Source organism: Mycteria americana, chromosome 2 (genome assembly GCF_035582795.1).
Source record: "Mycteria americana isolate JAX WOST 10 ecotype Jacksonville Zoo and Gardens chromosome 2, USCA_MyAme_1.0, whole genome shotgun sequence".
Lineage (NCBI taxonomy): Eukaryota > Metazoa > Chordata > Aves > Ciconiiformes > Ciconiidae > Mycteria > Mycteria americana.
Window position 1 is genome coordinate 21,189,093 of NC_134366.1, and position 13,678 is coordinate 21,202,770.

The 13,678-nt window shown below is 35.7% G+C and overlaps 1 protein-coding gene across 13 annotated transcripts in view; it reads right to left on the reverse strand.

Moving 5' to 3' along the window:
* Positions 1–13,678, reverse strand: part of MLLT10 (MLLT10 histone lysine methyltransferase DOT1L cofactor) — a 143,538-nt gene that overhangs the window by 79,188 nt on the left and 50,672 nt on the right. For 10 of the 13 annotated variants that reach the window (XR_012774147.1, XM_075492677.1, XM_075492678.1 and 7 more), the window contains 2 exons: positions 11,416–11,509; positions 9,294–9,389 (listed from right to left, as the gene is read on the reverse strand). The exons of 2 other annotated variants lie outside the window; for them this stretch is intronic. Coding sequence is in view for 10 of the 11 variants with exons in the window: in XM_075492677.1 (XP_075348792.1) it covers positions 9,294–9,389; positions 11,416–11,509 (190 nt within the window). In the remaining variant the exon portion in view is untranslated. The remainder of the gene's footprint in view (positions 1–9,293; positions 9,390–11,415; positions 11,510–13,678) is intronic. One more of the 13 variants, XM_075492682.1, reaches the window with a different exon arrangement.

The following is a 13,678-nucleotide window of genomic DNA, read 5'->3' on the forward strand; positions in this document are numbered from 1 at the left end:
CTGTACATTGCCCTCTTGTGGGGTAGGGGGGTGGAGAAGGGGAAAAAAGCACATTTTGATTGCTTCTATTTCTTCCACAAGGATTCAATCTACAAAATTATTACATGATATGATTTCACAAATACAGTTCGGTTCCAAGTCTTCAGGTTTTTTAGCTTATATACATGTTGGATCCCTCTAAAGATCAGCACTTGCTCATTCACTTTCTTTAACGTACTTTTAGTGGAAATATTTATCAGACTACTAAATTAAAATATCATCTCATCGAAATATCAAATTAAGGATACATGTATAATTTTATCTTAGCTCTGATCTGTTACCAACAGAATAAATGTTATCAAATCTGTCTTTCCACGGTTTGGACCTCAATGCCTGGGAAGACCAAATAATGCAAGTGAATGATAACTTTTTCAGTACAGATGGAATGGAGGAGTTCAGCTTTTCTCTAAATGCATTATTAATTCATAACATTTCCACATGGAAGTATCATTTAACTTGTTCAAGGTATTTACACTTCTTTGCAATTCATTTTTGTCTCAGGAATGCACAGCCTTCTCCAAAGAGTTTTCCACAGTATTTCATTTCATTAAACCACATTCTGAAGTTCAGCATTTAACAGTTCACTGTTACGGGGGGGGGGGGGGGGGGAGTTTCCTGACCCCTCTCTCACTTTTCCCACACTGCTTAGCCTGTCAGACCTTCTGTGTGCCAATTCAAACTGCTAAAACAGCAGCAACAAAAACCAAAGCGGATAGTTTTCCGCTGTTTTAGCGAGCTAGGTTAGTTCAGTGAAGCAGCATGAGAGATGGACAGTAACAGGGACAAGAGGAGGCACATGCAGAAAGGAGGAGCAAGAGCTCACCTGCCTAGGGAAGAGGAGACTAACTGCTATTTTGAAAGAATTAAAACACATGCACACTATCAGCACGCACCAGTGCTCAGCCCTTCAGTCAAAACTGCTTGGGCTGACCTTGAAGTATTCTATTCTTATCCCCTTCTCTATTACAAAAATCATAACCCCCTCACTACCTTTGGTTGTCCCAAGTTTTCAAACCTTAACAACATTTTCAAATCTATTTTCCTTAGTAATTCTTGTAACCAAAATCATCTGAATGTCTAAATCACTAATATTTCAGCCGCTGTTTCTGACTCTCTCAAATCATTCCAAGGTATCAGACTGTTCTAATAGCACAGAGTACTCAGATTGGTGCTTTTGTCATTTATGGATTTTCTGCGCTATCTTTCCATCACTGAAGCTTGCAGATCCAGAGTTGTCACCATCACAACTAACACCTTTAATAGAAAGCTGTGCATAGTTCTTGCTAATCCCCAGTACAAGACCTGCTTGGCCTCTTATTTGTGACTAGTAGCTATTAGTAATATAACCATAACAATTCCAGAATGAAAGATGCCCACGGTCCACAAGTTTCAAATTCAAATCCTAATTTATCTTGTTTTGACGAGAACAGCCCTAGCTCAGGCATTCATCTATCATTTTATACGGTATAAACCACAGCAGGAAAATTAAATGCAGTAGCAGCATTGCTGCAGTCACAGTAATAAAAGGATATAAGTATAGCATAGTTTATAGGGAGAGGTAGAACACTACTGTCAGCGTTATTCAAATACATATACATTCAGCTCTAAGCACGAAACTTGTTCTTAAGTACAAATCCTTGATACAATTACTTAAAAGACTCAAAAGCCTCACTTCAATACAGGGATAATGGTCAGAATTTTAACCATCAATGGTAGAAAGACTCAAGAATTGATGATAAAAATGCCAGCCAAAGCTTTTCTTAGGTGCAAGACTAATGCACAACAACTCTTATTCAGAATAAGCTACTCTTCTTTTGATATTTAACATTAAAATACGCTTTTTATGTTACATACACAGTTTAATATTAATGGTTAGTGATGGATACTCAGTGCTAAACACTTAAGTAGCACTTTATAACTTCAAAAATGGTGCAAGACTAACTAAATCAAGGCAACTATTTATTGTCCATGCTCACCTCCATTTATTCCCATAAAAATTGCAAGTATTTAAAACTTGAAAATATGTATTATGTTACATACTATGAAATGCCCCACATACTGCAAGGTAACTTAAAGATACCCATCAAATATATGTCAAGAAATAGGGGAACAGAATGGCAGGCAAAAAGAATATATTTAATTTTCCTGGCTCAGCTTAACATTGCAGGTCACCTTTAGCTGCATATGGTCTACCAGCACACACAACATTGTACCTGGTGAACAGCATATATATACAACTTTATAAAAAAGTATCAAAATTACCTTCTAGAAACTGTTACAAAGTCAACATAAAGTACTAATAATCTTGTATTAATCTAGGCTCCAAAGCAAGGAAAAAGGAATATCTTAAAGCACCTTTCGCTTCTACTTCACATCTCACAGTTACAGCTACAGAATTGAAGTATGGGAAGAGACATTGCTCAAACAGAAACAAAAATTAGGCAGTAACCTTAATGACCTATTTTTAATGTTCAGGTGTCATTTAGTTTTCTAATTAAGACAAACAACATTGCATAATTTTCTCAAGCAAGAAATGTTCACATTTCTTCGAAGTTTAGCTTACTTTTTACCCCAATTATTCAAAAGTTACTCTCCTCTATCTTATAGTGTGGCAGACCACAAACATTGAGGAGTTAAGTAAATGATGCTACAATACACTGAACTTGTAGAAAGATCACAATCATGATTGGACAAAACCTCTTGAAATTTTGTGAAGCTATTGATGAAACAGCAGTGAGTAATATGTAATAATAGCATAAATAAATAAGAGTAAGATGTAATAATACGTCAAGTATATCATAGCAATTTTTCAATGAAACAGAAAGTCTTTGATTGATCCCTGCAGACTAAGGAAGACATCCAGACTAACAATGTGATTTTTCTTTAGAAAAAACACACCTCTTGTTTGATGAGCACAGTAAGAACTTACTAAGGTAGAGATCTACTCAAAATTCTGATTCTCCCAGTATTGCTCTAGAGATGCCTATAAAAACCACTGTGAAGTAGTAGCTCCATGAAAGAAACAAATAAAGAATTTCTTCAGATACATGTTTGAGGATTTTGCCACCCGTGGAATTTCAGTTTTACAGTCTACAGAGACAATTATCACTGCTACTAATCGCTATTATTTCATGCACAGGTTCTGCAGGGGTCAGGTTTTGAGTTTGTTTTCTGTTGTGGTTTAACCCCAGCCAGCAACTAAGCATCACACAGCTGCTCGCTCACTCCCCCCCAGTGGGATGGGGGAGAGAATTAGAAGACTAAAAGTGGGAAAACTCGTGGGTTGAGCTAAAGACAGTTTAATAGGTAAAGCAAAAGCCACACACACAAGCAAAGCAAAGCAAGGAATTCATTCACTCCTTCCCATGGGCAAGCAGGTGTTCAGCCATCTCCAGGAAAGCAGGGCTCCATCACACGTAACGGTTACTTGGGAAGACAAATGCCATCATTCCAAATGTCCCCTGCTTCCTTCTTCTTCCCCAGCTTTATATACTGAGCATGACGTCATATGGTATGGAATAGCTCTTTGGCCAGTTTGGGTCGGCTGCCCTGACCATGCTCCCTCCCAACTTCCCATGAGCCTGGCAGAGCATGGGAAGCTGAAAAGTCCTTGGCTGGTGCAAACATTACTTCGCAACAACTAAAACATCTCTGTATTATCAACACTGTTTTCAGCACAAATCCAAAACATAGCCCCGTACTAGCTACTATAAAGAAAATTAACTCTACCCCAGCCGAAACCAGCACATTTTCTTTCACAGTGAAAAGCAGAAGACTAAAATGTGTACTTTAAGGGTAAAGGGACAGCTGCAGCTAATGCAGCCTGCAACAAAATTCTACATCTTAAAGAGTAGTTTTTAGGTATACCTGAGGTGGTGTGTTTGTCATTTTGATTTTACAATAATTAACCAATCCCAGGTGCCAAGCTTAATGCTATTATGAGGTGTTTGTTGTGCTAAGGTACACTAAAAGCATTGCTTCTTTTTCCATAATATATAGGACGTGTTACTGTAAGGTTAAAAAATATGAGGTAGTCAAATCAGTAATTCCATGATAAGTATGACAATTGAAACAGAAGTTCCTACTTTTCCTCTTACTAAAGGAGAGAAAATTTAAATAAAAATGAGCTTATCTCCTTATATAGTTCTTCCTGACCTCCACAAGAGATCTTTCTGGTGTGCCATCTATACCAGCTGGTGCCAGTTCCAGTAGATTACATGCAGTTGATTATCAGGCTGACACAGAATATAGCACAAGTTAACACAGAACTTCAGCAGGCAACAAATCAAACAACAAGATGCCACCTTTGCTCTTAATCCTGCAGACTTTAAAGATATATATTACTGAATATACTCAGATAGAGGAGCTTTCTAATGAAATTTTGTTTACACAGTCACACTCTGTCAATCCTCCCAAGTAACTAGACTTTCAACACAATTTGACATGAAGAGAAAAAAGAAAAGAGAAAAAGAAAAGTTAAAAAAGAAAAAAATCACACTCCTACAAAGTCAGTAAAGAACAGGTACCCAGAAACAGAAATACTATTTGCCAGCACCAACAGTAAAAGACTGCAGCATGAAGTCACCCCTTTTTGAACACCAGGGAACCCACACAAAAACCCAGGAAGCAGGAACCAGGTTATGCAGCTCATAGATAGATATTAAAGACCATCTATAAACTGAGCTACATACAGTATATACTTATTAACCAGTTTTTAGAGGTGTTTTAGAGGCATTCTTCTTTCCCTCTGACTGAATAGAATTTGGAAGAAGTCAACATGGATAAGCATCACCATTTGCATCCACACCACACAATTCTCATTTGAGTAATATTTATCTAGCATTACTTCAGTAATTAAAATTGAAGTAATTTCAAAGTGGATGCAAAACACTTTTCTTCTAGTTATCTTTAGCATTCTTACAATTTTGCTTCATATATCAAAAACAGTTGAGAGTATTAAACAGTCAAATCTATTAAACTGATTAACAAAAACTTTAAAAATTAATACAAATGCAGTGGGATACTGCATTACTGAGATGAGTCTGGTGATCTTTTCCCTAAAAAGTTACACAAAAACCCCAATGTTCAAATAACATCATTAAGTTTATGAAATGAGGCAATTAACAGAGGAATGACATAATTAGAATTGCCTTTGCAACACTCTGCTTTATGCAGTACTATAAATTGACTCTTCAAGACTAAATCAGATTTTTTTTTTTTTTGGTAAGAGGAAAAAAGGGAAACCATTGCTTATGCAGCTGAATGGTAACCCAAAGAACTGCAGTCTGTTCCTGTCTTTGCCACAGAATCTTATGTGATGCATGGCAGATCAATTTTATGTTTTCACAGTCGGTTATTCAGATAGTGAGGAATACATAATGAGCACTTGATCCGAGTGTTTAGGACTTGATTTGTAACAGCCCACACAGAGCATTAAAATACATTAAAAAGCATCAAGTGTGTTTCTCCCAAATGAAATTCATAGCCCTGACATATGAATGTAGGGCTTCACAACATACTGGGAAAGTCTGGGCAGTTCAGAATGCAGTTCACAAATCAACACACTGCTAGCCTACGGAAACTTTCAATGAGTAGAGGTGTGTGTTAAACTTTCCCTTCCCATGGGCCTAACAACCAAACTCACAGCTACAGTGGAACACACTGAATGTCACACACTGCCTCAAACTCTTCTTAGATGTTCAAGTTTCTCCCCTCAAAATCAGAGAAGGTGTAATGTTTCTTCAAGGACAGGACAAGCAGCAAGAAGATGCCCATAATGAACTCCCTTTAGCCAACAGCTCAGTGTTTAGAATACTTGTCCTGGTTCCTGCATTTTAGGTTCTCCTCAGACTAACGCCCTGCAACTTCTGTAATAGTGCCCTGGGGCTCCTTGTCACTATTTTGTTCTTTTTGCCTCTTCAGTCACCACTTTTTACACATTTGCAGTCTTCAGTCACAAGCCCATTTTTGTTTATTTTGCATCATATGAGCCATGATAGCAAAGAGTTTTAAATTTCCCCTTCCTGCTCAGTCCAGACCAAAGCACTTCTAGTAGAAAAGGAATTTGTGTAATTCAGCTGCTATACAATAGTTACTTACTGTGTAGTAAATTCACATTTTTCAGAAGTCATAAACATATAATGCTAGTAAGCTTGCCTAATTTTCACATAAGTGGCAAGAAACACTTCCTTTACACAAAGGTCAATCCCAGACATGTTTAGTTTCTTCTTTAGTCCCTTCCAAAGATAAGGCTGCCAGGGACATTAGCAAAGCAAGGTATTCTTCCACAGCCTCATGGTGGCCTAAGTTTTTCCCCAAAAAGCTTGAGGTAAGCACCTGGGCCCTGAAAAAAGGGATATTATAGCAGGATGTCAAGCAACATACTACCAACCCTACTTACGAGGCACACAGCCTTGTCTCTAATAATTTCTAAATAACATCTCTGCCACAGAAGCTAACAATACCTAGTGCAGCAGTAATCAGACTATAACTAAGCTATTTATTCTGTAGCTTCAAATTCCTCATTAAAATTAAATCATACCAAAGGTTGGTTTGTTTTAATTATTATACCTTTATATATTTGCTATCGATTTCGTTAAGCACAGTGCCCAGAAGAGACTAAATACATATTATGAAGGAAAACACATGCTTTCAACTCAGTGCCTGTTTACAAAAATGACAGCTATCCCTATCAACATTTTCAGACCAACCTCTTCTTATTCAGAGTAGTACTTTATATGCAATTGGGTAGCTTTTGAGGTCTGAGCAATAAAAATGCTTCCAATCCTCAACCCATATGGCCTCTGCTTGGCAAAAGGGAAAGCTTTAAGGATGCCTAAAGATCAGATTATCCAAATTTCCAAAGAACAAAGATGAAAGATAAAGTAGAAACTAGAGTGCCCTTACTGGGAGGGGGAGACACCACTGTATCTGGGAAGAAAGATATACATATTTACTGTAACATGACAACAATCTAGGTTCCAAATGGATTTACAGAACAGGAAAATACGGAAAGTCACCCTAAAAATGACCCTACTCCTCCAAGATACACTGTATATTTGATATACTATATAAGACATCACATGCAGAAGGTAATGAAATTTACCGAGAGAATAAGCCTCCATACTACATACGGTTCATTGACTGAAGATTAGTATTTTGCAAAGCACAGGTCATTCTTTAACTATAGAACATGTAAGATTAAAAATGCCAAACAAAACATCTGTAGGCACAAAAAGCTAGGTGATTAACAGCTTTAGGAAACGGCAACTGTTTTTACCACTTGGTGGTTTTAACTAGAAGAGTGTTTTATTATTATACAACATATAAAGCAAATTAAACTTGATAAGTGAACATGCTGTAACGTGCCATGAGAACCTCTGAATGTCAAATAGCAGGTTAGTGCTTCAAACTGCATTGCTTCACTTGGTATTACAGATCATGAGATCTTCTGGATTATCATGTTTCAGTTCATGAAAGGTAGAAGAAACTTTAAGATCCTATTTCTACCAAACTTCAAGTCACAGAAAAAGGCCAGGACTTGCAAAGACAAGCCACAACATACTATTTCTAGAAGAACCACATCAAAACACTTCCAGAGCAGAAGTTGAGCAGCTAGCAGAAAATATAGCCGATACATTGCCTGAACACACTCTGTTAGAAAGTCCCTCCAAGTATTGCCTGAAGATTTTACAGGTATTATGACCTGAAGAAGCATAGTATCTCCAGTCAAAGTCACTTAAAAAAAAAAGAAAGAAAAAAAAGAAAAAAAACCCACCACAACAGGTTTTTGCACTGCTCAGACATACAAAACTGAAACCAAGCCTCATGCTCACACCTCAAAGTTTCTTCAAATTCAACTTCAAAGTTTTGTCAATGTGAGTAAAAATCTATGCATGTGTTTTGACAAAACATGACCTGAAATATGCTAGTGGTGAAAAAATAAGCGAACTAAGAAAAAAATATGGCAAATATTGGTAAGGTTTTACCTTGCAGGTAATTCTGTAGTCTGTAATTCAAGATTTTTTTTTTCCTACCAATGTGTTACTAAGAAAAGAGATCTGCCAAAAACCCGTACTTTTGGTTTTTTAGTCATAAATTTAGAGATACAACCACATTGCAATGCACACTCTCTTCTGCATTACCAGATGAAGATGAAACTATTCACCTACACCACTAACCAGATTGAAAGACACTTTTTAGAAGATTACCCAAGAACAATGGAGATCAACATCCATCCAAAGTGGAAGTGAGCTTAAAAACCAAATCAAATATTAAGGAGACTAAGGGTCTGAAGACTGACGTTTGTTATTCAGTTTCCTGTCACTATAAATATAGCTCCTTCATATAATACACATTTGGTCAATATATTCTTTGATTTCAATTTTTATATAATGATTTTGAATAACGCAAAACTAAGTCTACCCACACCCACAAAAAAGTCTATTGGGCTAGTTGTACAGGATGTGTGCAGGTGAGTAGTTTTGCATGTATTCTTAGAGGGCTAAAGAAGAGCCAAAGCAAATTTGCATTATTGTGCAACTGCATTATCACCCTGTGTTGAATTTAGATGACAAATTTCCCATAGACAACTATTAATCTAGCAGTAATAAAAAAGTAAAGTAATAATAATTATAAATTTAGAATTATTTTTTAAAAATATGTAAAGTTAAATTGCTAAAAGAATATACCAACGATAGAAATCAGCAGTCAGTTATGTTCTTTGTACCCTCACAGGAGGATTCCCAGCTGAATGACAAGGTATTTTGCCATCACAGTGGGCTTGACCACCGGTACCAGTAAAATGTGTCAACAAGAGATGTCAGTTGTTGGATGAGGAGAAAAAGATGTAACAGGTTAAAACATTAAATGTTAGATGCACCTGTTTATCAGCACACTTGCTAAAATGCCTAATGGTTTTTCTTTCTCACCTAGTCACAAAGGCTACACCAAAAAAATCTCTAATGGAAAATTAAAGCAAGGGAAACTGCATGGAAGCAGCCTTCCGAATGGATATGCTTCAGTGCATATCCCAAAACTGATGATAAACAGGAATAGGAAGGTGCATGTACAAACACACCTGAAGATGTTTCCTCATTGGACCCTAGGACATCTAGTTTATCATCTGTGTTATTTATTATTCAGTGCTTCAGGAACAAGATTTCCTTCATGCTTTTGAGCAAAAATTAAATTTATCAGAAAGTTCTACTATTAAGCAGATGTGCCACATAATTAGCAACGACAAATCCACTTACTTTTTTCTCCTTCTCATGATGTTTATCCTGAGAGTGAGAGGAAGAATCACTTAAACTTTGATCATATGACCTATTAGATCCCCGTTTGCTCTTTTTCTAAAAAGAGAAAATATATTTATGGATAGAGAAAAGGAACCATTTGAATAAATAAAAAGTATAAAGCATTTCAACTGATAAGATGCCTTACTGCTTGAAGAAAAAAAAAAAACTTGTTACTGAAAAACTGACAAATTACTAACACTAATTAACAAGACTACCCAATGTATACCAGGAAAAAAGCCTATCCTTTTATTGACTTTTACACCTCCCATGAATTTGCAAGATACGCTTTCCACAAAGAAATGAGATATGCCACTTCTTAAAGGTCAGAAGATCCTAGACACATTTTCAAGTTTTCGTAACATAAAACAGAAAAGATGCTGCTCAAATGAGTATCACACAAAGCCACAGTGCTAGCACTGCCACATGCTTGAAATGCATTGTAAGGTGGCTGCTTTATGGCTTCATGATTTATTATTCAAGTGGCCTGTCTGCAATATTTTCATTAAAATGGTTTAAAAAATAGCATACAGAATGCTATGGCCATGTATGCATTTACAAGCGGCAGACGTAATTGCCTGTATTGGTGTAATGTTTGAGAGCCTAGTCTGGGACTGCAAATACTTTACGCTAGGCCAGTGTTCAAAATGTTTGCTATTTTATTATAACTGAGATAGCATTATAAAGACACTTAAGGTCAGTGCTTTGCCGACCAAAGTTTTCAGTGGTATACTAGACATATGCCACCCACTATCTTCAGTAGTAAATACTAAACACCTGTATTTACCAGGCATCAACAGTCACAATAATCCTAAAGAAACACTAAAACACTTGAACAATCTTGCCAGTCTTTACTTTCTTACCACCATAGTTTTGCAATGGAAAGCTAACTAATTACATGTCAAATATGGAGTTATGTCTTTATCATTAAACTTGCTTTTTAAATAAACATACTTGTTCTCAATCATAGCAGCACTGGAACATTCAAATCAAATGCATAATAGTGTAAGAGCTTGCCTTCACTGCTAAGTAATAGACCATTTTTGTTCTTTCTGTATACTTAGCTCAAGATAATAATAATAATAATAATTTAAAAAAAAAAATCTTAGCTTAGTAAGGGCCTAGAAAGCCCTGACTTATCTTCATTATGAAGCAAACTCATCAATATTCACAAGAGCATAGAGCTAATCTCACCAAGCTTATCTTCTAGAAAGCTAAAATGGTTCATTGGCCCTGTGTTTTTACCTCATTGCAACCTATTCAAAAGTCACCCAGGTATTCACCTTTTTTAGCAGTGAAAACAAGTAATCAGCAAGTTAACTATACTTACAGCAGTATCTGAACTTAAGTCTTTAATTTTCATAATTCAATATTCATAAATAACATTTTTTTAAACATCAGTAAGTCCTTCAAGTCCACACACTCACACACGTACACATAAACAGATATCTGGAACTGTCAAACTGGTAAGAAGTGACAGGAAAGACTCCAGAGGTCTGATCCAAAACCTACTGAAATAACTGAGAAATTTCAAAGGTTTTTGTTTGCTTGCTTGTTTTTTAAAAATCAAACCTCAAGTTACTTCCTTGAGGTTGTGTTTCAGAGAACTTATAGACAGGGAATATCCACTGGCTACACGGTGAGAGATAGAACAAAAGGAAAAACACTTTTTAAAAAAAAAGGGGGGGGGGGGGGGGATAACAGAAGCAGAACGAAATGGAGGGCTTCTTTATTCTCTAACATACAGGATAACAAGTAATATTTTCTAGATTATTCCGAAATGGACTAAATTCCTAGAAGCCAACTAATCAAATAGCAAAAGAAAACACTATAGGAACTTAATGAAAAAAACACTAAATGTGCATGCTATTTCTGGCAGAGGGGAAGAACCCACATATCTAGAAAGTAACCACTTATAAAAACATTTTAGTTAGTACTTCTGTAACTGTGATTAAAACATTGTTTTAATTAAATAAAATCTACTTTCTGAGCTACGTGAAAATATTATTTCTAGTGTTAATAGCAATTCAGAGTGAAAAAGTAAGTCAGTGACGTTTATTTATAGAATTTAACAAATACATACCAGTTTACTAAAATGGTATTTACAGTAGCCACAGTATTGGACGTTATCTGCACCATTGCCTTCTTCTTCACAAAGAAGTCCTGCAAACTGTGCACTAAAAATAAACCAAACAACATTCAGGAAAAGCAATTTTACATCAACTTGTATCACAGTATCACAGCTGATAACATCCGGATACTTATATCTGCATTTAATAGAAGAGATCTCCACACATGTGACTTCTAATGGCATGTGAGCACATAACCGACCTTTGCAGGCCAGTGAAAAACAGGTATGGTTTATACTTTGGCCTGATGCCTTTTTCATAGTCTTTAAGCTACTCACACAAGCTTACAGCTTGAACATCTACATTTATTATGCAGCTACTCCCACAAATAAATAAACCAAACAATTTACAATGATTCTTAGCTCAAATTCAAGCCAAAAATTACCTATGGAAAGAACAGTTTAAAAAAAACAAACATACTGTAGATCCAAAGAAGAAATTCTTCTAAAGTTGCATACATCCTTCTCTGCCAGGGAAATTACATTAATTTTTTTTTTTAAATAGAACTTCAATGACATAATAAATCAAACCATATTTATTGGTTTAAAAGACTGTGGCAGATTAATTTCTTTTAAAAAGAATAAGGCTTACAAGTTTCGTTGCCTGGGCTAATTATTACCTTATTCTACAACATTTTCTTCAAATCAAATTTGCTTTTCACAGTTTGTAATGTTGATTTATTTTCTTTATCAAAACCAACTTACACTTTGAAAAACCAAATATTCATTTCCATATCATTTTCATTAGCATAATAATGCAATGTTACAGTCAAAATGATGCACGGGAGTATTGAAATGAAAGAACAATATATAAGGCAGCTTATTTTCATTGCTTTTTCAAATCACTTTCCCCTCTTTTATACATTATGTTCTTGGACAACCCAGAAATACTGCTTCCTAAATACATGCACACCTACAGCAGATGCCAACTACAGAAAACATTTAACATTATCTCTTTAGGCAAAGATTTATCGTTCTAAGCTTGCTAGACAAAAACAGATGGATTCAACCTCATTCTTCCTTAGACATTAGTTTTGTTAATCCAAAATTGATACACCTCACACTGGATCTCTGCCTTCTGTAGTTTTCACATTTTTCTTCCATTTTTTAAATATTACAGAAGCCTCTCCATATCCTCAGTCATAGTCTGTCTGCATAGATATCATAGATATCGTTTTATAGTGCATACCTGGGTTTTTTTAGAATTAAGAAATTCTAAAAATTGGCAAGATAAATATTTTAATTTTGAACCTAGTTCTCATGCTCTTTATGGCATTCAGTGAAAACATAGTTTTGGAAGAAAAAAAAAGATGAAAAGGACTTTTGTATGTATCCAAGTCTTTCAAGAAAAGAGACCTTTTCATGCAAACACTTGGATGTATACATTTTTTCCACATCTGTAAGTAACCTCTTTGCATGGTATGTACGCTTTGAGGAACACAAGCCATGTTCACCATAAAAAGAAACTTGACATTGATCACATTCAATGAAAAATTAGATGCTTATGAAAGAGTAAAACCTGCCAAATAGTCAAGTAATTAAAAGAAAAAAAAGAAGGGTTGCCAAGAAATCAGTGCCTAAACTACAGAATTATATCCTTTAAGATCTGCACAAGACATTCAAAGTACCACTTGATTACAGTGAAAAAAACACATTTAAGTAATTTAAATAGGTGCACAAATACCATTTCCCTGACTGAGCTGGTCATGAAGAAGCATACTGGGGCACTCATAAAACAGAGGGGTAAATCCACAGATTATGTAGCTAGACAGTCTGTGTAAATCTGCTATCTATTGCAAAATAGCTTCAGCTGAATTTGAAAAAACAAATAATGCCTGTAAATTTTGGGGTGGAACTCCTTTTGCTTCCTTTTACCTGTTGATATGTGGTTTAATCTAATTATCCAGCCTCTTTTAGAAGTCCATAAAGCGAGATAAGCATCTCCCAAATGCAAGCAAACCTAAATATCTTAAGTGGAATGAATCAGATAGTGGACACGCTGTTTTTCTGCAGCAGCTACACATGAAGCCTAAATGAATAGTTCAGGATAGATGTGTACCATTTAGATAAAACCAGTGAGGCAAATTATCCCCAAAATGTTTGGAAATCTGTACCAGCAGGGGTGAATCTAGTGCATTTTTATGTATAGCTCAATAATTTTTCCCATTGATTTACCAAAAGTAAACATCAAATCAGTTCACAGGTAAACAAACAATGT